The 24,624-nt window shown below is 33.3% G+C and overlaps 3 protein-coding genes and 1 long non-coding RNA gene across 4 annotated transcripts; 2 read left to right on the top strand and 2 right to left on the bottom strand.

Annotated features, from left to right (window-relative positions):
* Positions 1 to 1,899: 1,899 nt before the first annotated feature.
* Capr (Caprin) lies at positions 1,900 to 8,008 on the bottom strand. The gene is made up of 4 exons (XM_068771764.1): positions 7,798 to 8,008; positions 7,031 to 7,213; positions 4,130 to 4,296; positions 1,900 to 4,032 (listed from the first exon to the last, which is right to left on the bottom strand). Exons 1-4 carry the CDS (start codon positions 7,918 to 7,920, stop codon positions 2,715 to 2,717), a joined length of 1,791 nt encoding a protein of 596 aa, XP_068627865.1. The 5' UTR covers positions 7,921 to 8,008; the 3' UTR covers positions 1,900 to 2,714.
* Positions 8,009 to 8,403: 395 nt separating this feature from the next.
* Positions 8,404 to 10,140, top strand: mtSSB (mitochondrial single stranded DNA-binding protein). Its single transcript, XM_068771690.1, has 3 exons — positions 8,404 to 8,547; positions 8,769 to 8,853; positions 9,624 to 10,140. Exons 1-3 carry the CDS (start codon positions 8,530 to 8,532, stop codon positions 9,962 to 9,964), a joined length of 444 nt encoding a protein of 147 aa, XP_068627791.1. The 5' UTR covers positions 8,404 to 8,529; the 3' UTR covers positions 9,965 to 10,140.
* A 1,243-nt stretch (positions 10,141 to 11,383) lies between these two features.
* On the bottom strand, positions 11,384 to 15,374 carry aop (anterior open). Its single transcript, XM_068771689.1, has 5 exons — positions 15,137 to 15,374; positions 13,916 to 14,192; positions 13,284 to 13,838; positions 12,948 to 13,197; positions 11,384 to 12,868 (listed from the first exon to the last, which is right to left on the bottom strand). Exons 2-5 carry the CDS (start codon positions 14,181 to 14,183, stop codon positions 12,523 to 12,525), a joined length of 1,419 nt encoding a protein of 472 aa, XP_068627790.1. The 5' UTR covers positions 14,184 to 14,192; positions 15,137 to 15,374; the 3' UTR covers positions 11,384 to 12,522.
* A 388-nt stretch (positions 15,375 to 15,762) lies between these two features.
* On the top strand, positions 15,763 to 17,199 carry LOC137928900 (uncharacterized). Its single transcript, XR_011108663.1, has 3 exons — positions 15,763 to 15,908; positions 15,996 to 16,113; positions 16,365 to 17,199. It is a non-coding gene; the product is annotated as an uncharacterized lncRNA (long non-coding RNA).
* The last annotated feature ends 7,425 nt before the right edge of the window (positions 17,200 to 24,624 follow it).

Raw genomic sequence — 24,624 nt, forward strand, 5'->3', positions numbered from 1 at the left:
CCATATTTATACTAATTCTTAAAACTATGAAAACAATATTCAACCAAAAAAAACGTACATATAGAGCACACTGGCGTTTGATTCCAGTGTTTGATACGCCGCTGAAGATGACGTATTGTAGCTCCCACATTACTCCACCTCTCAGGGAAGCGTACAGATATGTATGTATAGTACTTAATGTCTGCGAAGAAGTAATTTTTGAAATGTGGTTGTCGTTACTGTTTTGTGTGTGCGACTGAGAGCGAAAACTAGCGGCTTGTGATCGGTGTGGATTGATACGTCGTCAACTTCTTTTCAAAAACTTCCAAATATAGTTAATCTTCTTCTTCGGCATCTATACTGTGGTCGGAAGTGAGGTCATGATTGCGAGCTTCGAGCCATGAACCGGATGAGTCAATACATTTGTTGGTTTAATACCATTGGTATAGATTTAGTAGCCGAGGAAATTCAGTTTTTTTCCCAAACCCGCATTTTTCAATTTTGAGTGTGACGTCATGGTTCATAAGACGTTCTAGAGCTTGTCGCAGCAGTTTTTTACGTTGTTCTTAGTCTTTATAGGATATCAGAATGTGGTCAACGAAGCAGAGAGTAGCGGTCTGGTAATGTCACAGCGTTGATCGTCTGTAGTTGCCGCACACACGTAAGGCTCCATCGTTCTTCACAAGGTGTGCAGGACTCGCCCATTGAATTTTCCACGGTTTGCAGATGCCCAGTTCTAGCAAGTGCTTGAACTCGTTCTTAGCCTGCCTTGTATTTTTAGGACGGAAATGGGCTTGGCCGGGCGAATAGTGGTGGTCCGTTTGTGTCTATATGATGTATGACGCTGTGCTTTGCAGGTTGCTTCAGGGACTTGAGTCGAAGTACATCTGGTTATTGCTTTATAATGTTGTAAGCTTGATCGCTTGCAATGACGTGTACTATATCGTTGTGGTTAACTACTTCGAATGCGCCGATTGACAGCTCTTTGACTTTATCTGCGCGTTTCTTTTTGTGAAGGTCAACCAACAACTTGAAGTGACGTAGAAAGTCTGCTCTCAGGATTTACAGTTTGAAGTAGTACAGTAAGAATGCCATTGCAGGTCCCACATATGCATGTTGATTTTTAATGAATGTAATTATTTAACCGGCTTATTTTTACATTTGCACAGATTTAACCATAGAATAATTGATATTTTATAGTAACAAAAATTGAAAGTAGTTCTTTGTTTATTTTCACCACCCATGTAAAATATAAACAAAATGCAGTATTTTGAAACAACATTCAACAAGTCAATGAGACCGTACTATGTAATATCATTATGTTGTATAATATTAAATCAATTTATTTCTATATTCTTTTAATTTTTCCAAGACGCTTGCATCCAACTTCAGATCCTGGCAGTTTAGGAAACTTTAAAATGATGCTGTCATATTTCTTAATAACAATTTATATGAATTATATACTGTATGTGTTACATTAAAATGGATCTTATGTGGGCGCCCATACGAGCTAATATAGTATAAATAAGTAGCAAGCCATCACTTATTTGACCACGAGCGTTATTGTGTTCACAATAAAGGCAGAGCTACAGAAATTACAAAATGTCGTTATATGTAATCTCTAAGATTTTTCGCAACTTTTTTAAAAAGCAATTAAGTCATCGGTTAAGACATCAGTGACAAATAAAAAGCCGAAAACATTCAAACATTTTTTGTTTCTTTTAAATATTTTTTTCTATTTTCTGAATTTATTATACATTCACATTTTTGCACTTACGCTTCGAAAAATCCACGTTATGTAATTATTTTTGCATAGTATTCATAATATGATATTTTATCTCAGTCAAATAATGAATACAATTGATTAAAAATTATTACAACAACAAAACCTCTGTAATAATAAGTAAATGAAATACCATATATTCATAGAATACTTTAATTTGCTTGCACACAGCCTCTATTAAAAACAATGTAAAGAAATAGAGAGGAAGCTTGGATTAAAACTTAATTCACAAATGACACAATCCATACGGTTAGTGTCTCCATGTTTTGTCTCTGGGAAATTAAGATTTAATACAATATAAACAAAATTCTCAAAAGGCAAAAATTAAATCATTTGCCAATACTCAATACATGACTTCAGGAATATTATGCTCAATAAGTTTAAGACGCGTATAATACAATTCAGTAATTAGATCAAATTTCTGGTTTTCAAAGTATGCAAAAGAAAACGAATATTTTATAAAATTAAATCTTAATATGTATATATATTTATAATTACTGTTTTCAACCTAAAATTTTTCAAAAGTACAAAGCTCAAATGAGATTTGAAAGGGTTTCAATTGAGACACGCGTTGCAGGCGCTCCTGTACTTTTTAAAATATATCACGGGGTCGAGGCACGCACGAGGTACGGGAGCGACCGATGTCCGTTACAAACACCGCATCACTTAAATCACATCTGTGACATACCTATACAAGAATCTAAATTTAACGTAACTTATAATAATTGCATATATCATACATCTAAATTCAAGTAACTTATTTTTTATTCAGTTTCAAGTTTTATTATTTTACTTTTTTTTTTATTATTTTTTTTATTTTTATAGCGTTAATCTCTTGCTTGTTGTTGCCACAGCGCGTTGTTGCCGGTGAAATTTGCCTTCCACGAATGATTTAGTCTGTCATAGAATTCAGTATGATGCCATAGTTACTCATCATTGGGCATCACTTCATTTATTCAGCGTTGTCAGGTTTTCGGTTGTATTGTTGCGGCCGGGGTGCACGAGGGGCGCCACGTGCTCCTCCGCGAGGGCCTCCCCTACCGCGACCTTTGAAGCCCCCTTGATAACTCTGATTATTGTCATTGTATCTATCACGCCCACCATTCTCATTATGGTGACTGTCACCAGTATCTCCATTACCGTAATAATCGTTGCCGCCTCTGCTTTGGTATCCATCTTTATGTCTATTCTGATACCCGTCATACTGTCTGTTTTGATAGCCTTCTTTATTAATTCGGGGCTGATATTCGCCACGAGAGTGGTAGCCATCATTCTGTCGGTTCTGGTAAGATCCGCGTGCGCGGTATCGACCATACCGTCTGTATCTGTTTTGGCCATCTCCCTGACCTTGAGTTTTACGCTCACCCCCGTCTTCGTGCTCAGGACTTTTACTTTCCTTCCATTCTTCTTCATTCTTTTCTTCACCAGGAGAAGGAACTTTTCTCTCTTCAACCTGAATAGGTGGTTGTTCAATAAGGACCGTTTGAGGAAGAGGTTGTGGCATAGGTTGCAATTGTGGCTGAGGTACATTATGGTGATGTGTCGGTTGTTGCTGAGGGGGCATAGGTGCCGGCATAGGCACCCCTGGATATCCAGCGTGTTCAGGATGTGGAGGGAAATGGGGCTGAGGAGGCATTGGCATTGGTGTTGGTTCCGGTACACGGCCACCAGGCAATTGCACAAAATGTTGATTAGTGAAAGTCTGGGTAGGAATTGGTGCAGGTGGAGATGGTTGATTCATAATCTGTGGAGGTTGTGGAGTTCCAATTGGGCTGTCAATTTCAGATTCTTGAAGGAAAAAAAAGTTTTGTGAACCAATTACTTCAGAAATAGGTCTCTGTTGTGGATATTGCTGTGAGAAGTATGCATGCTCAACTTCTTGTAAAGTTATAGGAGGAAGAGGACGAAGCGGATATGTTGGCGTTGGGACGACAGCTGGAGCAGGAGGAGTTGGGAGAACATTAGGGGGAGGGTATGTAATAGAATTGGTCTCTTCTGCTTCTAAAGGTATAACTTGTTGCGGTTCTGTATCAACATTGATGTGTGTATCATTGGTTTCTAGTACCACACTTTCAACAGTCTTGTCAAAATATCCACATTCTTGTACAGTGTTCACTATTTCTTTAATATGAGCATAAGTTGTGCCCAAAATCTCTTTGGATTTGCCATCAATTATGGCATATAAATGTTCAGCAGCTTTTACCATCTGTATGTGAAATGTAGACTGACCTTCATCATTAATTTCATGTTTTGGAGATAGTTCAACATATCTGAAAATAATTTAATAATTTTATGTATACAGCTGTAATTGCAATGACAAAATATTGCAAATTAAATAGAATGTAAATTATAATATGGTGAACTTACAATTCATCCAAAATTTTTAAATCATCCTCTGTGAGTTTTGTTGCTCCATTAGTTCCATTCAAGAAGTCTTCTCGAATTTCTAAATTACCAATTTGCGTAAGGCAATCTAAAATCAATAGGACTTCTCGAATTTTGTTAGTTTCAGCAGCATAACGCACCCAGGCATCCTGGAAACCATAAAAGAAGAAATATTTAAGATAATCCAAATCCTGTTGTAATAAAATTGGTTTTATATTACACTGTAGTGCTCAACTGACATAGCATTTAATTTCTTTTTGACTTTGCAATAATTTGACTCAGCATAAATATATTTAGGTCTAATCTTTTTTCCAAAAACAGCATAATTGAAAATTTTATGTTCAAAGTTTACTATTTTAATTACCATTTAGTACAAAAGAGGCTATTAACTGATTGAATAATAGTCTTGTTATTTTTTTTCACAAATCACATTTTTTAGTTTGTTTTGGTCAATCTCAGAAAGAATAGCCAACTAGTGGTTTTTTCAGGGTTTGGATGTTATGGAAGATAAAAAAACAGCAGTCGTTTCCTTTTTGAACAAAAATGTAAAATGTTATGTTCCTTCATATTCTCCAAATAAAACATAATCCCCAGAAAAGTCAATTGAAGACTCTTGGATTTTTGTTTTCTTGTGGAAAACAAAATGAAAAGTTCCTCTGGTATATAAGGCAAAAGAAAAAAAACACATCAGAATAGACGTGTCAATGATAGTCACAAGATGAGGTACATAAGAAAGTGATTGTAAATGATTAATTGTAATTAGTAAATGTGAGTGGAATATATTCTTCATAAAAACTGAATGATTTTCACAATTACTTTTAATTAAGATAGAACAAACATAAATAAACACAAAAAATTAGATATGTACAAATGTAACATAATAAATCATAATATTTTCAGATATTGGTTACTTGACGTTTTTAAATTCTTGTTATGTTTATTAAGTATTACAACAAATTGTAAAGACATAACCTTTTTCTCAAAGAAAAAATAAGAGGCTGAATCAACACAAGTCTAGTACAGATTGAGTTGTCACCTATAATATCAGAATAATAATTAATTTTAATGGCACCCCTATTGTTCATTTGAAATACAAAAATTCTTTATTAACTATGCAAAGTATTTTATGTTGTTTATTAATATTATGTTAATTTGTGTTTACCACCTGTTCAGCTTTGAGAAGAACAGGCAAAAGAAACTTAACGGAACTATGTACTTTAAATAAAATAAAAATTACAAAATCTAATAAACATTGAAATAGCCTGGAGACAAACATTATTACCAAGGTGTCCTATCTTTTAAGAGGTCAATAACAGTGCAGTAATCCTCAGGACACAAACATTATTTTGCATTTTTTTTAATTCTAGTAATGGAAGCTTTTTGTACATTTTCTGGGATTGGTTTATAAAAACGACATTGTCAATCCAATCTTAGGTACAGATTTTTTCTTTATTTTTCTATGTATGAGAAGCTACAGCCAATATTTTAGACTTCAATTTCTTAATATCAATTTATTTCGGTTAAACCAGAAACAGAGAACATGAAATTATCATAAGACTATTATGAAACAATGATAATTATGAATTAACATTTTTTTTTCAATTCACTGTAATATGTAAATTCATATGATGTAAAGTACATGTTTAGATATGATGATGTTAGAGACTGTCTAGCAGTGAATAAATGTACAGTAGCATAACTTTGTAATGCATTCTGGTTTTATATGATTTATTAAAAAAGGAAGAATATTAAAATGCATAAGACAATAAATTCCAATAGTTATTTTGAAACAATGTTTTAAATTATTTTAGTTTCAGAGTTACTCTTAAGCACTCCGTCAGATATCCATACCACTCTTAAATCAATTTATTAACTGAATAACATATCTACTGTACTATGAGAGGATGTATGATAACAGAGCCAAATGCAAAATGCTTTAAATACAAAGTAATATAGTGTAATTTTTTGTAACCATTCAGTATAGAGTTTTTGTCTATGAGGTCTTCATCAAAAAATGTGGTCTAATTCTACACATCACTAATATGGCCCAGTAATTTAATTTTATTCTGGCTATGGTACCAAAGATCTTCTTATTTGCTTTATCATGACTGAGAGTTGTGGCGAAACAAGAGCCTCTGCTACATTTTTTCTACACTGTTCTAATTTGTGAAAGTTTTAAGAAGCAGTGCATGGTGGTGTTGTATACTTTTGTAATTACATCAGTGTTTGTGACAATTCTATAGCCCTTTTACATTTTACATTGGCATTGACAACTTCAAGTTACCCAAGCTCCTCAGTACAATGTTTCAAAAATATAGTTAAACTGTACCTATTCACTACTCTTAGCTTACTTGCCGGATGTGGAGTTATGTAGCACCAAAAAAGCTTTAACTGTTATCTGTCTATCAATAATGACACAAGTCTATTAATACAAATTTTCAAGCTGCAATTACAGAATGCTATAATGAAATAAGTAATTAATTTGTACTATGGTCAATTTTTTTGTGCTGGTGGTTTTTTAAAATGTGAAATATTGCATAGCAGTTAAGTAATGATAGCCAGACAATATCACTAAAAGTACACCATATTCATTGTATAGTCTCTACAACTATCTATCACAGCATGTCTGAAAGCAGTTTTAGCTAAGAAGAGAAATCTTTATGTGTATATTGTATATATAGGCATCTTTTAACATTAGTTAAGGTTATGGAATTTTATTTATAAAGTATCAAAGTTGTTAAAGGCAGCTTAAAAACTTTTCAGTTTATCATATAAAAGGTACTAATAGATTATTGAGGTTAAAGATAAAACCTTTTTGATAAATCATTGTAAATGTGTAAAGATATTTTTGAAAATATCTAAAAATAATTACTACTAACTTACCTTTTTAGCTTGTTTCTTTGCCTCACGTTCAGCAGATGATACAATAGCATAGATTTGTTTAGAAAGATCTCTTGCAAATTCCAATGTTTGTGCAACCTCATCATACTTAGCAACTGCTACTTTTTGATCAGTGTTCAACTCTTTACCAGCTTTTTGCAGATCACGATAAGATGTCAGTTTGCTCTAAACGAAAAATTATTATGAAATTATGATACAAATAAAGTTTATAAGTAATAACAGTTTTATTAGTTTTTACTTTATAAACCAAGAACAAAAAAAATATCTTTTAAAATTACCATTAATAGATAATTAAAATACTAGTAAAGTTAAATAATATATTTTATTTCTTTAATATAACAATTCTATCACTTATTAAAATTTCATACTAATGAACTCGAAAGCCTATTGTAAATTGCGAATGTTTTGGTTACAAAGTGCAATTTATCAAACATACATAATACAATATAATATAAACATACATAATTATATCTTAAAAAACAATCATAATGAAAAAAAAACATTGGGCGTTATGTTTAAGTAACTATATTGCTGGACTGGAGCACATGTATAAAAATGGCGTCAGCGGAACACCGCAACTTTATTTACATACAACATAAAACGCCGGGAAATGAATCAATTTGATCACATTTGTAGAGCAACTCATCTAAACCATTGTTTCAGCAGATGAGGAGTTATAGTAAGACTGAATCTTTACAAAACTAAGATTCACAATGGATAACATGCTTGAAGCAAAAACTAAAACTTACCTTTCTTTTTTCTAAATTGCGAATTTTGTGTTCAATAACGGTTATAATTTGCCGGACAGGTGAATTATCCACAGCCTCCGAAGAGGCTGGTTTCTCGGACTTTGCATTCGCAGCTGAAGGCATCCTTCACAGGCAACAACTTCTTCTGAATTGTATGAGCTATGGCGGTACTTGAATAGACAATTTTTATGTATACCTAGATTTCCTATTATACTGTAAAGCAACTGTCAGTAAACGAACGACGCATTATTTATTTTCGAATGTTGGTAGTATTTTTAAAATAACCGCAAAAAAAATTTCACAATTTTTATACCACGAATATAAGGCGAAAATTCTCTTTAACCCTGACAAATTTTCTGATAAATAAACCCGACATGTCCGTAAAAGACATTCATATTAAGTTGCAAAATTAAAATAGGAGTTTTGTTTTTTTTGTTAGCAAACGTTTGTGAAAAGTTCTTACTAGTTGTATAGGTAGTGATTGAATTTATTTAAAATAGCTGACTTATTTTTACGAATGTAAATATGTATAACAGTAGAATAAAATAGGCTGTATGACTTATGTGCAATAGCCTCTCCACAATAATCATTAAAAAGAAGTATAGTTGAAAACTTGTTTCATGTTGTTTATTTGAGAAGGGTTAAGAAATAATACATTTTTAGACTTTGGAGATTTTTATATGCTTTTTCTGATTGATATATATATATAGCTAAAAATATTTATAACACGCGATGTTATCGAATGCAAGGGTAAATAAATACGTTTTAAATATAACCTAATTTATCGTGAGAAATAATAATTCAAATATTTACCGCAAAAATTAGCAAAATTAAACATGAATTACTAATATTAATTATTACTGATTTTAATTTCTAATTATATTGAAACCAAAATACATTGTCTGATTTCAGATGCGAATACTAAAAACGAAACGAAATTTATTAAACATTTTTTGTAATTTTTGCTTCAGGTGAGTGTGATGCGCAGTTTAGTTAAATATCCGAAACAACTGCATACAACGACTGGACATTATGATACTCAAAAAACTGAAAAAAGTGAGTAAATTTTTGGTTTCATAACAACGTGCTTAGCATACAATTCTTGTCAATCTTTTATAGAACAGTAAAAAAATATTTTAAATAGTTTTCGCTAATTTTCTTCATAAACTGAAACATTTCAAAGATAAGGTCTCAGTTCTTTATCTCTTTTTTTTTAAAGTTCTCTATTTTATTTATGAATGAACTGATGCTAAGTCTATTAACAGACCATCAGGGCAGAAACTGCTATGCTTATATTTGCTACTAAATTTAATACACTATCAATCAAGTATTTGAGATAGTCTTCAAACTGGAACATCTTTTGTCTCAAGGTAATGATTTATCTAGGATTTTTATGCAAATATGTTTCAGATAAAAGTAGAAGTCAAAAGGTAGTAACAATTTTGACAAAATGGTATGAAATGCTTGGTACTTGGAATTTTTAGTAGCATGAAAACTGTTGAAAATTTAATTTATCTCTACAATTACTAAGATAATAAATTCTGTATGCATAACATTAGCAGCTTATTATATATATCTTGAAAAACTTTCCACTGTGATACATAAATTACTATGATAGGTGGTAGTACCAATCTGCAAGTGTTTATTATTTGTTTCACATGAGAAATAATTAATGAATTAGAAGAAATGTAAAATTTATTTCTATTTATCACAAGGTTTTCAAAAATGAGTAATAAAGTGTTAAAATAATCTAGTAATCTATTACATCCAATTCCTTAATACCTAATTAAACTTATTAATATGCCTTTATATTTGTTTCTTTATAGCTATAAATCAAGTCACATTGTTGGGAAGAGTTGGGGCTGATCCACAAAAACGTGGAACTAATGACCACCCAGTAATAAATTTTCCGCTAGCAACAAACTTTAGTTATAAATATGAATCAGGAGACATATTACAGAGAACAGATTGGCATAGAATTAGTATTTTTAAACCAAGCTTAAGAGATACCGTTTTCAAATATCTCAAGAAAGGCCAAAGAGTATATGTGACTGGTAAATTGTCATATGGAGAAATTAAACTTGACGATGGACAAGTTAGAACAGCTTCTACAGTAATTGCAGATGATGTTATCTTTTTCCAAGGTCAACAATTTGATCAAAATTGATACTAAATATATAGTTGTAAAAAGTAAGTTAGTAAGTAATTGTTAAATATATATAATTAAAACAGAAATTAATGTTGTTTTATTCTTTAAATTTACTATCATGTTGTATTGAAGCAGTACATGACAAAAGATCTTTGTTTGCTATGAAATATATTGTTTTGGGTTTTCAAAATTTAAATTTATAAGTTCCAGTGTATTCAATAGTTTTCCAAACCTTAATTACCTTTAAAATGTTGTAGTAATTATATATATTTGAAGTGATGTATATATAAATATAACATATATAATACAGAGTATAATATAGTGTTTGTTTTTCTTGTTTTCAAGTATGGATGGTAAGTTTCTATTATTCTGTCCTCACTGCCCTAAGGAATGCACACATTATGAATATTGGAGCACAATCATAACAAACTTAAGGCAGAATATTGGACCTGGATGGTTCATACCCACCTAGATGATTCCCACAAAAATTTAGTAGCAAATGAAACTTAAAAAATAGTTATCTTCAGTCTTATAATTGTTGTGAATAGTTGAAACTTGATTTGTGCACCATTTATTACTTATTCAATAACTGAAACTTACCTGCTCCTTTGGTGTAGGAGGGGTTTTAGGTATAATATTAGCTTAACTAAGTACAGGACTGCTAGAGATATTTTATAACTTTTCCAGAAGCATCTTGTACAGAAAAAAATATATTGGCTGTTTCATAGACGAAAAAGAATATACTACTAGGTGAAACATTTATTGTCTCTTTTTTAATTAAATGTGAAATTTACATACACAAAAGGTTGTTATAATATAAATACTACCTCCCCAAATACATTCTAAAGTTTTGGTTACTTAGGTTTTTCAACTTTTTGGGAGTAAGATGTATGTTCCTCATTCATTTGTTTTGTAAGGCATTTACTGCAACATGTATTTGCCATTTCCACAGCTTTATTATAAGATTAATACTGTTTATTAGTATGAGTAACCTTAGCTTAGGCTAATTTTCTGGCAATAATATAATATAAATCGTAGTGCATTGCTGTCCTCGAATTAATTTGATTAGCATTATTGATAATAATTTAAGCAATGGTTTAGAGCTTTTTGTTTTTCATATTAGTTTCAGTTAGAACAATTGGTCAGCAAACTGCCTTTGCTGCCTAAAGTGGGTAATTTATGAACACCATTTTAAGTTCGAATGTTTAAAAAATAGTATTTAGTTTCACTTTCAGTATTTATATTTAAATTGTGTATGTGTTAAATATTAGGAATAAAAATTTCCAAATAAAAGTTATTGTTTAAATTATTAATTGTTCGTAGCAAAATAACGGTTTGCAGGCTATAATATAAAGTCGAAAAAATAAATTATGACACCGCTCTAATGTAGAAATGTTTGTTGTCTTGAGTAACTATTGATAAAAAAATAAAATGTAGTTGAGATAACATTACTTTCATTTATTTTAAATTATTATAATAAAAGTTGACACAATATTTTGCGAAACATTATATTTTCATTGTGTACTAGCTGGATATCATGGCAGTCATGTGCCAAATAGAAATAAATGTAAAAATACAAACTCAGTTGTAGTCCTAATGTTACCTAGGTACTTTGATAAAGCTCCACATTTTGTTTTACAAATCATACATTCTCTCTCTTTAGTCTATTTACTTATTCTTATAACACTAATATTTACAAACACAATATTTTTACTCTATGTCATTATTTACCTATATTGATAAAAGAGATCACAGAAAATTGTAGCTGGAAATAATTGAGTAAACACTCTAGCATATTCTACATTTCTACCACTTTTTATTTTTATCACAGTGGATTATTTTTTGTTTAATTTCAAGGCAATAATTAGGTATTTCAATAATCATATTTATTGTCTTTGATGCAACCAACTGAAAATAAAATATCTTGAAAATTTTACAAATACCAAATAATAATGTGGTAGCTTTCATATAATAAATTCTTTCACGAGCTACAATTACAATATTTGCTCAAAAGAATCAATGGAAGACAACAATATGGTTAATATTCTTTTACCATTCAACTCAGTTGTGTACTCTCTTCAGAAAATTCAAAACAAAATGAAATCATACATAAAACTAATTAAATAAGAAAATGCATAAACGAATGCGTATTAATACGCTCGCATTTACTTCCGAGTTTTGGCAACATCATCCCATTTGTTTCTACTATACTGTAGTCAGCAGTCCAATGTGAATTGCACAAAATATTAAAATAGTCTCTATGATTTAAACACATATAAACTTTAGTCCCTTTTGCTAACTACTTAATTGACACTATTAGATAAAATCACTTGGCACAAAGGCATTGTAAGGTCCGTACCCTGTATAACTCCAAAGACTTGAACTGTCAAAATACTCTCAGTGACTTTTTGTTCATACTGTGTGACATTTGTATATCATGATAATTATAGGAAGACTAATAAAAATATCCTTTCTGAGAGGAATTTGACTAGAGTCTATAGGGTGGAGTTGTGTGTATACATAATTCACATTAATCGTTTTGCACTGACATGTCCAAAGGTATATTCAATGAAAAATCATTGTTCACATTTTTCACTTTTTAAATTTAGAGCATAATGTTCAGGATTGTATTCGGAGTCACGTTTTAACATAACATTATCGCCAATCAAAGCACTTATGCGATGTTTGTCATGAGAGACAGGTGGCTGCGAGTTGTCAGCCCTCGCCCGCTTCCTCCAAGGTTCTGATGCAGCCATGCTCAGATCTGTAGGCATGTCTTCTTCAACATGTTCATCTTCACAACGCTCTTCTTTCATTTCCGTTTTTACCACTGGAGGAGGTGCAACTCGCGTTGGACTCATTTGCTGCCGCAATAATGAAATGTTCTTTATATTCTTAAGTTCCGTAGGATTCCGTAAAAATCTGTAAAAGTAGAAGAAGTTACAAATTTGCACAGTTTAGTTAGCGTTACACATAATTTAAAAAATATTGACATGCTTACTGGTAACAGTGGCGCTCTCCTTGCACTTTCCGTAAGATGTTAACGCGGTAATAGTATCGGAGCGCACGTGACATTTTGTCGTAGTTCATCGACAAGTGATTCTTTTGGATACCCCAAAGTTTAGCAAGTCCAGCTGGATCGACTATTTTAAATACTCCAGTATCGCGGTTTTTCCACGCTATATAGTTTGTGTATCGTTGCGTAGGATCATTTAGTAATTGTTGCAGAAAATCCCACAATAGTCTACCATCTGTAATAAAATATATGATCGTAAGTAATGCCTCAATTTTTTTAACCCAACTTTTTTGTACTTCAACAAATTAAGCCATAACTTACTTGTATTTGATTCCGGCATATCATTTGGAAAGAATTCCCTGTGTTGTGCCCGGTAATGAGTGTGTTGAGGAGCAGAGTGGTTTTGCGGTGCAGGACTCGTTAAAGGAGTTTCTTTTGGTGAACGCGGTGGGGGAGCGAAGTGGGCTTCTTCGTCAGAGTCTGAATGATTACTTCCAGAGCTCGTAGCCTGAGCTGATACTGGAACGGGAGGCGCATATGCCGATGCATAGCTCAAAGATTCACCTCTTTGAGGACTTCCTGAACTATCTACCGACGGGGCTGGACTCAAAGTAACTGAATTGGGCTGGGCGGCAGCGGCAGCTGCGCTGTGGAAGTGGTGGAAGCCATCAACTGCCCACGTGGGAGTAGGTGGGTGCGAGTGTGGCGACGGGGGATACGGAGCAGCACGGGCCGTAGGCGTTACTGGCGATGACGGTACTCTGCCCAAAAGCGCAGCGTCACGCACGAGCATTTGCAGGACGTTGTGCAAAACATCACCAGCTCCGGGACAACGTTCGCCTAAGTCCGTCTTTGTTAAGAGGCAAAGTGCCTTTCCTAAAAGTAAATGTCAATTAGTAAAAGATTTTTTTAAGTTTACTTTGATAAGTTTTATATTTATAATTGATTCTTACCATTCATTTGGAAGAGGTCCATATCAAAATTCGGCAAATCAAATTCTCTTTCACACCATTTCAAGAAAACTGCTACATCTTCTCTTGTCCATAATCGTGGTTCTGGCGGGAGACCAGCAGGTAACTGTGCCTTAGTATCACCGAGTGGTGATGGAGGCGGAGGCGCCCATGGTAGTGGATAGCGCCACAGAAGTTCCGTTGGGCTGAATGGTAGCGGTAACCGCTCCATACTCGGCCCCGATGGCAATTGTAAACTCACTACTTTCATTACTTTAATCTGCAAATAAAGGGTCTATTTTAGGTCTATTGTATTTGGATAGCCTTATTAAGCTTAAAATTTAGATTACCGTCATTTTAAAATTAGAACTAGCTACCCGATAATAGATGGCGCTGTTACGGTATAAAGTAACAAAACCTTTGGCATTTTGTAAAATAATAATGGTAAAAAAAAGTGACGGGTTAGTATCTAAACTTTTTTACCACAGATGTATAATCATTTTGTAACTGTTAATACTTATTGTCTTAAAAATTGAGGCATGAAACTAACGAGTTAATAATAATTGATACATCATAAAGATGTATATATGATGATGATTTGAAAACAACAAGCAAAATAAGTTCATGTTCAACAAAGATAAATATTATTTTTACTGGAGTAATACTTTATTTTTTTATTATATGAAACAATAGTGAAACGAAATATATATGTTCAAGACACCTGCTAACTAATTTTTTGTACGTAGAATAAACGTATCTTTCCAACAGAAGGGGGTAGTAATTATTATTGGTATGTAACATCTAAACTCCCGAGGGATCGCTGGTGAAAAAAAATTAAAGGGTGCAATACTGCACGTGCGTAATGGCAGTAGGGCACTTATCCCTATAAAAAGTAGTTTTCGCATATTATGTAGACTAAAAAAATATAAAATGATTTTAGGTGATGAACTTTATACTGCTATTTACATTTGCGTTTTTGTTGATATGAGAAATTATGATGCTAATTATACTTAATTAAGTATTCTTTTACCCAATAATGCCGTAGAGACGGTAAAACGATATTTATTTCCTAACTCTTTTCAAGTTTTTTAAAAAGTTTTGAACTAACTTGATTTCACTGGGCAATGAATATTTAACGGTAGTAGGCATTAAAGTTGTTATCGGGCGGGGTCGGAAATGCGTGAATACAAGATAGCGCAGCCAGTGATAAGCGCTACTACTCACCGGCTGAGCTGATCCGGAATTGGAGGCGTTGTTTAAAATCGTTTAAACGATAAATCGGAACAGGACAAATATCAGCACATATACATTGTCACAGCACTTGAAGCACAGTATCCAGTTCACAGAGCACCGGGCACACTTTAAGACAGCAGCGATCCCTCCAAACGTGTCGCGTTACGGCACGCCGTAAACCAGCAGCGTATCTGAGGGAACGAGCTCACACACAAGCGTCGCGGGCAGCTCTTCAACGCGGACTGATGATGCGGTGGCGGCGCGGGAGGACGGACGTGCGCCCACCGCCCCCCTTCGCCCCCGCGTTGTCCCCACCCCCGCGTCGTGTCGCCACACATTATATTGCAGAGAATGAGATAAAACTTCAGGAGCCAGACAGAGACCACGTCCCATTTTTAACTATACGTTAGTACAAACTTGATTTCCGCGAACGTAAACCGTTATAGAACAAAGTTTACCCCGTCGTTGTAAAAGACACTTGTAACATATGAGATGCACCTATTTTACTAACACGACTTGCGTCCGCCTAGGGCATGCGGAAGTGCCAATAGCGTAGAGATTACGTCAGCGTGCCAGTTTTTAATAACTCTCAATATTTCCTTGTTTGTAGAGCACCTAGTCGGTAGTAAAAGAACGCTGCTGTGCGATAACAATTGTGATTTTTATAAATTCCTCATGTTATAATTATAAGTAATGTTTCTCTTTCAAACGTGTTAATCTCATTTGTACTGTTATGTGTACTTAAAATCGAACACTCGCTGACGTAAGTAGTATAAATTCGTTTTTTCAAGGACGATGTTGTTAGATGATATAGCAATGTAGTTGCTTTACTTACGGTGATCGAACACAGGAAATGTCTGAACAATCACCCGCCGGTTTCCTGGTGCAGAGTGAGACAATATGAGCGCTAACCGGTTTCAGCTGAGCTCATTCGACAACTTACGTATATATCAATCAAATATTGTTATGTATGTATATTACTGAGACACATAATTACTAACAAAAGCTTATACTTATGTTAAATCGTTAATTATTAAAAAAAATACTTAAGCTAAAACTAAATAAATTGACGAAAAGCTATCCCAATATTGCGCATATTAGTATACGGATATAATATATATTTTTCCTAAATCTAATCATTAATATTTGTTGTAACAAATGAATACATTTAGGAAGAAAAATGTTAACTTTCGTACAATTCAATCCTTTTTGTTTTTAGGAATTAATTTGGAAGAGCCCTGGCGACTGGCTCACTACCGGTTCGAGACAGAAATATTCGGCAGCTAAGGCGGAAGTGGCCTCGGAATCTTTACCTGTTGCTCCCTTCGCTCGCCTCACTCCTGTCTCGTGCTTGCTCGCTCTAACTCACAACATCGCTCTGTGGATAGGCGTTGAGTAGTTTCATGTTGTGGAGTAATTTGAAAAATAAAACATTACGATGTTGAACCGTACTTGGTCGCCGTGACCGTGACCGTACATCTCGCCGCTACTTTCTTTGTCGATCTTATAAATATCGTTTGCTGGTTTAAACAGTACATATGTTTTATAGTCTATTTTATGTGCTGATAAAATTGTATCTTTTCTTTGTCCATCGATTAAAATTATTATCTTAATAATATTCTAGTAATTTTTATATTAGCGCTACGTAATTCTTCGTACTTATTGACATTGTGAATATTATTTGTGCTGAAAATAAAGTTTGAAATTATAAAATACAGGTTAAGTTAATAAAGAAATGTTTCCTTTCTCTAGGTTGGTAATAATAGGTTGGAAGGTGAGTGTGAGGTGTAAAGGAATTATTATTTAGTCGGAGGTGTTTGGCGGCCCGGTTGGAATGCGACGAGCCGCCGGACTCCAATCTGAACATGCGGAAGTGCCCGAAATAAGTTCATTGCGTGAGCGGCATATGTACAATCTGTAACACGGACAACTTGTCTATGTTAATTCTTGCATTGCTCTTGGTTTTTATTCGAACGATTTATATTTGATTATTGTAGCTATTTGTTAAAATACACTGAAAATAAACATTTGAAAGATTTGTATAAGATATAATATACAATTAGCAGTAGCATTTTTAGTAAATATTTTGTTTAGTGTAAAGTTTTTGCTTGACTAATAAGAACTATCTTGACTTCGTAACACTTGCGGCTGAACTGCGTTACCCTCGATCAGGTGTTTTTTTTCACCAAAGTTAAATATTCCTTATAAATATAAGAAAAATTATTAAACTGTACTACTATTATTACTGTACTGTACGTGTACTGCTATTAGTACTGTACTATTATTAGACTGTATAAAATAGAAAATATTTAGATTGTAAAGTTATGTTATCGCTATAATATAAGAACGTCGATTTGGATTCGATTTTCGTACGTTCTAAATAATCGATGTACAAACTGGCATTTGAAATAAAATATTACAGAAACACAAAATTTATGATTAACAAACACTTTTTTTTTATTGTGACTGACTTTCATAAAATTGACGCTAACCACATCGAATATTTTTATAGCATATAACCGTTAGTTCTGCAAGGAGTTTAAAAAGTCTATAAACGTACATTAAAGACTAAAGGAAATTAAAGAGCGACCGCTTTGGAGAAACGGAAATGAGAGGTTTATGGAAGGAGGGAGGTACAGACGAATCTTTGCTTTAACTTCCTCTAATGTTCGCTATCCGGAACAGAAACCATGGAGAGGAAGTTAACCAACATCCGCCAATGTCGCAACTCGATTAAATATCTCGTATGTTGAATTACAGTAAAACGTTTTTATTTTAATAACATTACAAGACTTTATTGGTTTTAATATTTACTTTGCAAACCTTGATATTTATTTCAAACTCCAATAGAAATAATAAATAAATAAAAAGTATTTCAAAGTGATTATTAATAAATTTAATTATTATTAATAAGCATTGATTATTCGCTTAAATGTTTTTTTTATTGGTCCACTGTAAGTATAGTAATAATGCGATAATAAACCTAAGATATTGGCGAAGGAGGGTCGTAGCTCCACTCTAATTGCGTATTATATATTATATATGTAATTTACGTATGTATTATATTCTTTTATTTAGGTAAATTATGTAAGTAATTAGAAATTAGATAACAAGCAAACAAAACAGGAATAGATTTTCTACAACACATCCAATAGTTATCTCGACACCGCTTTGGTTTGGGAAATGGCTTAAGTCCGCTATTTCATAAGTCATAAAAAGAGTAAATAAAAAATAAACCGATCACACTCAATTGTTTTGATTCCGAACAGGTGTATGTCACCGCAATCGTGGTTGCATTAAGACATATCCAGCGTGGATGAAGTGGAACGCATTGCTTTCACCATCATCTTGTCTGCATGGTTTACGCGTATTTTTGGTCGTGTATCTTTTTCTTTGATAAAATTGTTATTAGTTACGTTGTATAATCAGTAGTATTTACATTTATTTATCTAAAAACAACTGCTCAGTCTTTATCAAAATGTGTAATTGTTTAAAGCTTAACGTAAACGTTATTTCATAAAATTTGAGTGTCGTAGTGTTAGTAGCATATGTTTAGATGTAAAACTGAAACTCAGATTCTCGCATGAGTGACGTCGACTGTACTACATTATGTAACCTTACATGTGCAGTATAGTTCAAGGTTGTGCATTACGGCAATTCCTTCATACGGCTGCAGGGGATTGAATTAAAAAAGGAATCTTTTTGCATAATTTATATTTATTGTAGATGTTTCTGCATGACTGATATTTCGATTTCGTACTTTTTCGATCTCTGACGACATTAACGATGAAGCTATGAGAACTCTACGTGGCCAGTGATTTGGATCATAGCCCGGTATTCTGTTACTCCAATATCAGCAACTGATGGAGTCGAGGTTCGGCTCTCTCGGGCATCATTGAATCGGAATTGGCATTGGCGTGGTACAGTCTTCCGGTTTCAATATGGCTTATGGATAAGTCTGTCACTCTCAGTTGCTCTCTTAAGCTAATTTATTTAACATCGAATTAGCTGAATCATGTTTTCACTAATGATGCTTTAACTAATGATTAGATTCTCTCATTATTGTTACCGGTAGCCGACTTAGATCACCTTGGCTGGGCTGTTTTACCTTAGACTAAACGCGTATTGAATGAGAGCCGATCCGATGTTACTTTTGGGGGATATACAACAATGTACATATATCTTAATACCAAATTGTTATAGATAAAACCGTTACGGGAATTTTTTCGGCTACTACTTTTCCCAGCGCTGACGCTTACTGAGTGGTAGTAATCTAAGCCAGGCAACAGTAAACGACCAAGTCGAGGTTCAGCACCCTTGAGCATTCTTGTGACGGAAAGGTAAAAACATTTCGAATGCAGACTCGAGGTCTGTTCTAGAGGGCCCTTACGCCTTGTCATTTTATGAACCGTTCACTCAAGTGACCTAAGAACCCAGCGGCCTCTAAATAAGGTGTATAAATGTAACGCCCGAGAACTGAGCCGCAAGCTTTAAAACAATTACCCTCAGCGCACAACCACGCCAACTCCATCCACGGAAACTGTGATTTCATTATAGCATAAAGTGACCTTCCAGCGCAGAAAAAGGAGTCCCTATCAAATGCTGGATAGAATATTCGAATCCTGCTTTGTAAATGAAACAACTAAGAAGTTATTTTAAATATGATATAATTAATGTTATTTTAATTTAGTTTCTTGTGACGGCTGTTTGTCGATAATTACCATCTTTGGTAATATCTTTGGTAGTATCTCTATTAGCATTTTGAGTAGTATCTTTATTAACATATTGAATAGTATCTTCAGTACTATCTTAACTAGTATATCTATTAATATATTTTATAGTAACTCGAGTAGTATCACTTTAAGTATCTCTATTACTATCTTTGTTAGTATCTTTATTTATATCCTCAATAGCGTCTTTAGCGGTTGCACAGCGTATTAACAGTGGGCCGGATGCCACACCACATGAAATTGCAATCACATGGAAATGTCGGCACTTCCTGTACGCTGACCCGGATCACGGGTATTTAATTTTAACACGAGTAACTTGAGCCAAATAGTCATAAATGTGGGTTAAATATAGTGGAATGTGATTTATTTTGTAGCATACAAGTTACTGTAAACAGCAGACATTTAATTATGTTTACATAGTTTGATATTTTTTTTCTATACGTGATGCACGACCAAACGTAACCACACTTCCTTTATTTTTATTAGACGGTTCTTAGTTTTACTATTTGTAATATTTTAAGTTACAGTTTGAAGAGCGCCATAATTAGTGTATTAATAAAATATAGTGTGTCTCAAGGTGGCATTTGCAAGATATCCGGGAAAAGATCACCATTTTTATAGAACTTATCATGAGACACTTGATACGCTAACGTTTCATCACTTGACGTAAAAACGAAAAAATACACGCAAAATAGTTGTCAGATAAGTCAGATTAAATGTAAATTTAGTATTGGACGTATATTTAAAGTTTATACAAAGAGAGATTAAGCGATTCATATCCTGGTAAAACGCAAAGCACTTCCGAATACTCGACGGCAGAAGGCGACCTCGATTCCGCCGTTGTTCTTTCGTTACATAATTCGGTGGCACTCAAAACTAGGCAACGATGTCACCGAAGACTTGCGCCATACTACTTGCGAAGCAGTCAAAGCCTTGCTAACGTCGTGTTATTGATGTTATTGAGTAATTTTTACTTTTCCGAATAAGTTCACAGCCACACGCCTTTTTTAATTAATGCGTTATTATTTATCTGTATATTTATATAAATAAGTTTAGTAACCGTGACCAGATATTTATAGATTATACAATTTTAATAAAAAGTCGTATTTGCTTAGATTTATTTCTGTTAAAAAACCTATTATATAATTATTTTATATGAGAGTCCTCATTACACATTTGACGAGATCCGGAATGACACTAGTTGAGCGTTAAAATGTATAAACTAGTCTGCTAACTCGACGTGTTTGGGCTAGTGGTATCTTAGGCTTTGAGTTAATATGTTCCACATAAAAAAAGACAAATCGGAACTTGCCACATCCAGACGGTTGTGAAATTCTTCACCCACAAGCGTGCTTGTCAAAAATTTTGTATAAACTTTATTTAATAAAATGACATTTTGTAGATAATATTTTTAACGAGTTATATTTTGTGATACCAACAAAACGATTGATGTATGACTTTCCGTCTTAAGATAATTATGGCAGACAAAGAAATCGTCCACTTCCGTCGACCTCTACCGATGCCAACACGCGCCCACTTTCGGTCACGCAACGGAAAATCATTAAGCCAACTATCCTTATACATCATTAAGCTAACAATTGTCAATTTTTATTCATGATCCTTTAAATTAATGTAGAAGTCTGTTCCTTAAACTATTGATAAACCTTGCTACCCATCCCATTAATCGGAAGAATTCATTTTACAGAAAATTAAAAACTTAATTCATGTATTTTAAGTCCCGGTTTGCATTAATATAAGTAATACATTGACAGTTATACATTAAACAATTATTTTTTATTTGATTGACAAATTATTGTTGTCTAAACTTATAGTAAAATTCCTTATTTTAATTGTCTTCGTTATTAATAACATAGTTTCAACCAAAGGACATCGTCTTATTTTAAGTCAATAAATAATAAAACGAATTATGAAAAAAAACTATAGAGCAGTATTAATGATGTTTTACATTAAATAAAAAAAACATAAATACACTTCCTATCTCTATTGGTAGCTGATTTGTATTAGTCATTAAAAAGTAAATGATGAAAATACAGTTTTGATAGTTTAAAAAATGTAGCCATATTAAAAATTGGCATGGGTATAAATTTGTTTTTATATAATAATGAATATCTAAACTTTTCTGATAAAATTTTCATTTTATTTATTTTGTTTTTAAAGTTAATACTATGCTATTACCTTTTTATCTGTTTGACGTTCTTGTTTACATAATGTTTTATTAAACAGTAAGGTAATTAGAAAATGTTAGCTGCTTACAAGTACAATATAACAATTACAAATTAAATTAAGAGTTAAGAGTCATAACAACACAGAATCGCGATTGAGACGCATAATAATACCGATGTATAGAGAATCGGAGAAGCCTTTAATTTTAACGACTAACCCCCAGGCGAGTTTCTCTGCGCTCAAGTGTCATGACAAAGCGACCCCTCCGTTGATTTGGGATCAACACGATCAAAAAACCGGATTGGGAATGCACCCGTATTGGGAGAGACACATGTTTGAATGTGTATTCGAATACAAAGGCATCCGATTTTTTAAAAATGTACATTCTGATTTTATTCCACCAGCTTTTATTTAATAATAATTAACAGAGCTAACTGTCGTTTTAAAAATTTGATTACATAACAGTACCATACATACAGTACCGTTTACTGTATTTGTAATTTCTAATATTTATTTTTGGCAGATTTCTATTTTCATGTTTCTTTTTTTCGTATAAAATTGAAAAGCTTCATTATCGGCTAGAAATTATTTAAAGCTTAATGTTATTTTAGTGTCATAAAAAGTGAATCGTCAAGGGGCTCGCTTAGCATGTCCCCAATCAGGCCATGTGCGTACGCTCCCACGCGTAGTCAATGCGCGAGTGTGCGCGAGCGCCGCAACAAACTTCATATCGTCGGTGCGCAAGTGTGCGTGAGCAGCTACTTCCTGGTACAACGCGCGAGATGCTTTATTTAAATTTTCCCTTTGTGTGCGTACGCTATATTATATTTATCTACGTCCACACGAATATTATTACATTAACGCCGTGTGTGTCAAGTCTTTTTAATCTCCATTGTACTTCCTGATTACGTACTTGTGTGAGTGAGCCACTTGTTCGAATGTTAGGGCGACTTTATCTCAGTAAGGGACATAGTGCAGCGTCCGATTACTCTAGTTGAAGCAGTTTTTATTTGTATTATCGATAGTGTATCAGTATGTTCTACTTGAATATAAGCAATGCGGTTATTGTTTCGATCATGTTACGGTATGTTGTCGCAAGTATCCGGATCGCCCACTGCAAAATAGCTTACACAAAACAAAGAGCTCATGTTTATATTCTCATTGGAAACAGGAAGCATAAGTCCGTCGTAACGTCTTGGGCACATACTGTTCTCAGTAAGAAACAATGCCAGTTCCGCTGCTGTTTGCAAAACTGTTGTTTTCAGGAAGTGTTCGGACTTAAAATGATTGGAGTTTCGATATATTTTCAATACATTTTTAAATTAATTAAAGTGATTTTACAAGTTATTGTAAATATTTCGTAGTTGCCTTTACTAAAAGTAGAAAGTATGTTTAGGAGTTCGTGCTATAGTTTAGTTTAAGTAGTTTTATTTTAAATAACTAGTTACTTATAAAATATTTAGAGTCAATCAAAATGGAATTACCGAAAATATGATTGGGAGTCAAATATAATTTTGTATTATGATTTTTTGTAAAACACTTTTTACTCACAAATGAGCTGTACTTTCATCCCTTAGCAAGTGTAAAAACACCTATAACCAATGAGCCTATAATTGCACTTGTCAATTTTATCTTTCTAGGTAGTTGATGCTTAAGTATTTCTGTTTTGCACGTTTGCACAAATAAAAAATCAGTTTTAGTGTGAATGGTAATCGTATGAAATGCATTAATTTTAATTTCAAATATTTTATTTAAGCAAATCCCTGCTGTCTGTTATTGTCTTTTATTAATACATTTCATATAATAATTTTAACCCGGTGGATGACGTCAGTAAGTATATTAAATATAGCAATAATTTTACCTTAAAAAAAATGTAGATAATATCGATAATTATTAGTGTGCAACAAACTGAAGCTCATCACTAGAATTACTAGGTGTGGCAAGTGGACAGATGCGGCTCGTAAATGGCAGTTTGCACAAATGCAAAGGGCCCTTGCGGAGGGAGATCTATGAATTTTTCACCAACAATCCCTCCCGTCGCTCACATCTGTCGCATTCATCGGGCTTGGATTAGATACAATGTCATTAATTGATTTTGGCGGAGGCGAAGGGTTATAGATTACTCCAGAATCAGATGTACACATGTCACGTGAACTTAAATCTAATTTTTGAATCCGCTTTGTTTATTTTGAAAGTAACTTAAAAGATAAAGTTTTATTTAAAAAAAAATGGTTAGAATTTTGGTTAGTAGCACAACTAAATCCTACCGTACAATGAGATCAAAGCAATTTCTCCATGAAATTTGTTTAGTTAGTAGAATTCGCAAAAGGCCCCAGATTTTAGAGCAATTCATATTTGAAATTTTTACGATTTTGAATGACGCTTTTGTAAGTAATAAAATATCTAAAGCTGTTTTATGTGCTTTTGGAAACATATGGACTAACCGTGAATATTGCAATAACAATTTCATAAGTTGTTCTTCAACTCTTAAAATAGGTAATCCTGTCAGTTTTGAAATGGCTAGCTTCTTGCGGGCTTTCAAGCTTGCGGTCGGCAATGTCGCAA

Source organism: Battus philenor, unplaced genomic scaffold, assembly GCF_028537555.1.
Source record: "Battus philenor isolate CCGP_79_NKW_IND1 unplaced genomic scaffold, ilBatPhil1.0.hap1 SCAF_4, whole genome shotgun sequence".
NCBI lineage: Eukaryota > Metazoa > Arthropoda > Insecta > Lepidoptera > Papilionidae > Battus > Battus philenor.

Coding starts and splice junctions, on each gene's coding strand:
- aop (XM_068771689.1), bottom strand. CDS start 14,183: ATGAAAGTAGTGAGTTTACAATTGCCATCGGGGCCGAGTATGGAGCGG. Junction 13,839..13,915: donor GGACCTCTTCCAAATGAATG/GTAAGAATCAAT, acceptor ATTTACTTTTAG/GAAAGGCACTTTGCCTCTTA. Junction 13,198..13,283: donor TATGCCGGAATCAAATACAA/GTAAGTTATGGC, acceptor ATTTTATTACAG/ATGGTAGACTATTGTGGGAT.
- mtSSB (XM_068771690.1), top strand. Junction 8,854..9,623: donor TACTCAAAAAACTGAAAAAA/GTGAGTAAATTT, acceptor GTTTCTTTATAG/CTATAAATCAAGTCACATTG.
- Capr (XM_068771764.1), bottom strand. CDS start 7,920: ATGCCTTCAGCTGCGAATGCAAAGTCCGAGAAACCAGCCTCTTCGGAG. Junction 7,214..7,797: donor GCAATTTAGAAAAAAGAAAG/GTAAGTTTTAGT, acceptor TTTTTCGTTTAG/AGCAAACTGACATCTTATCG. Junction 4,033..4,129: donor TTAAAAATTTTGGATGAATT/GTAAGTTCACCA, acceptor AATTATTTTCAG/ATATGTTGAACTATCTCCAA.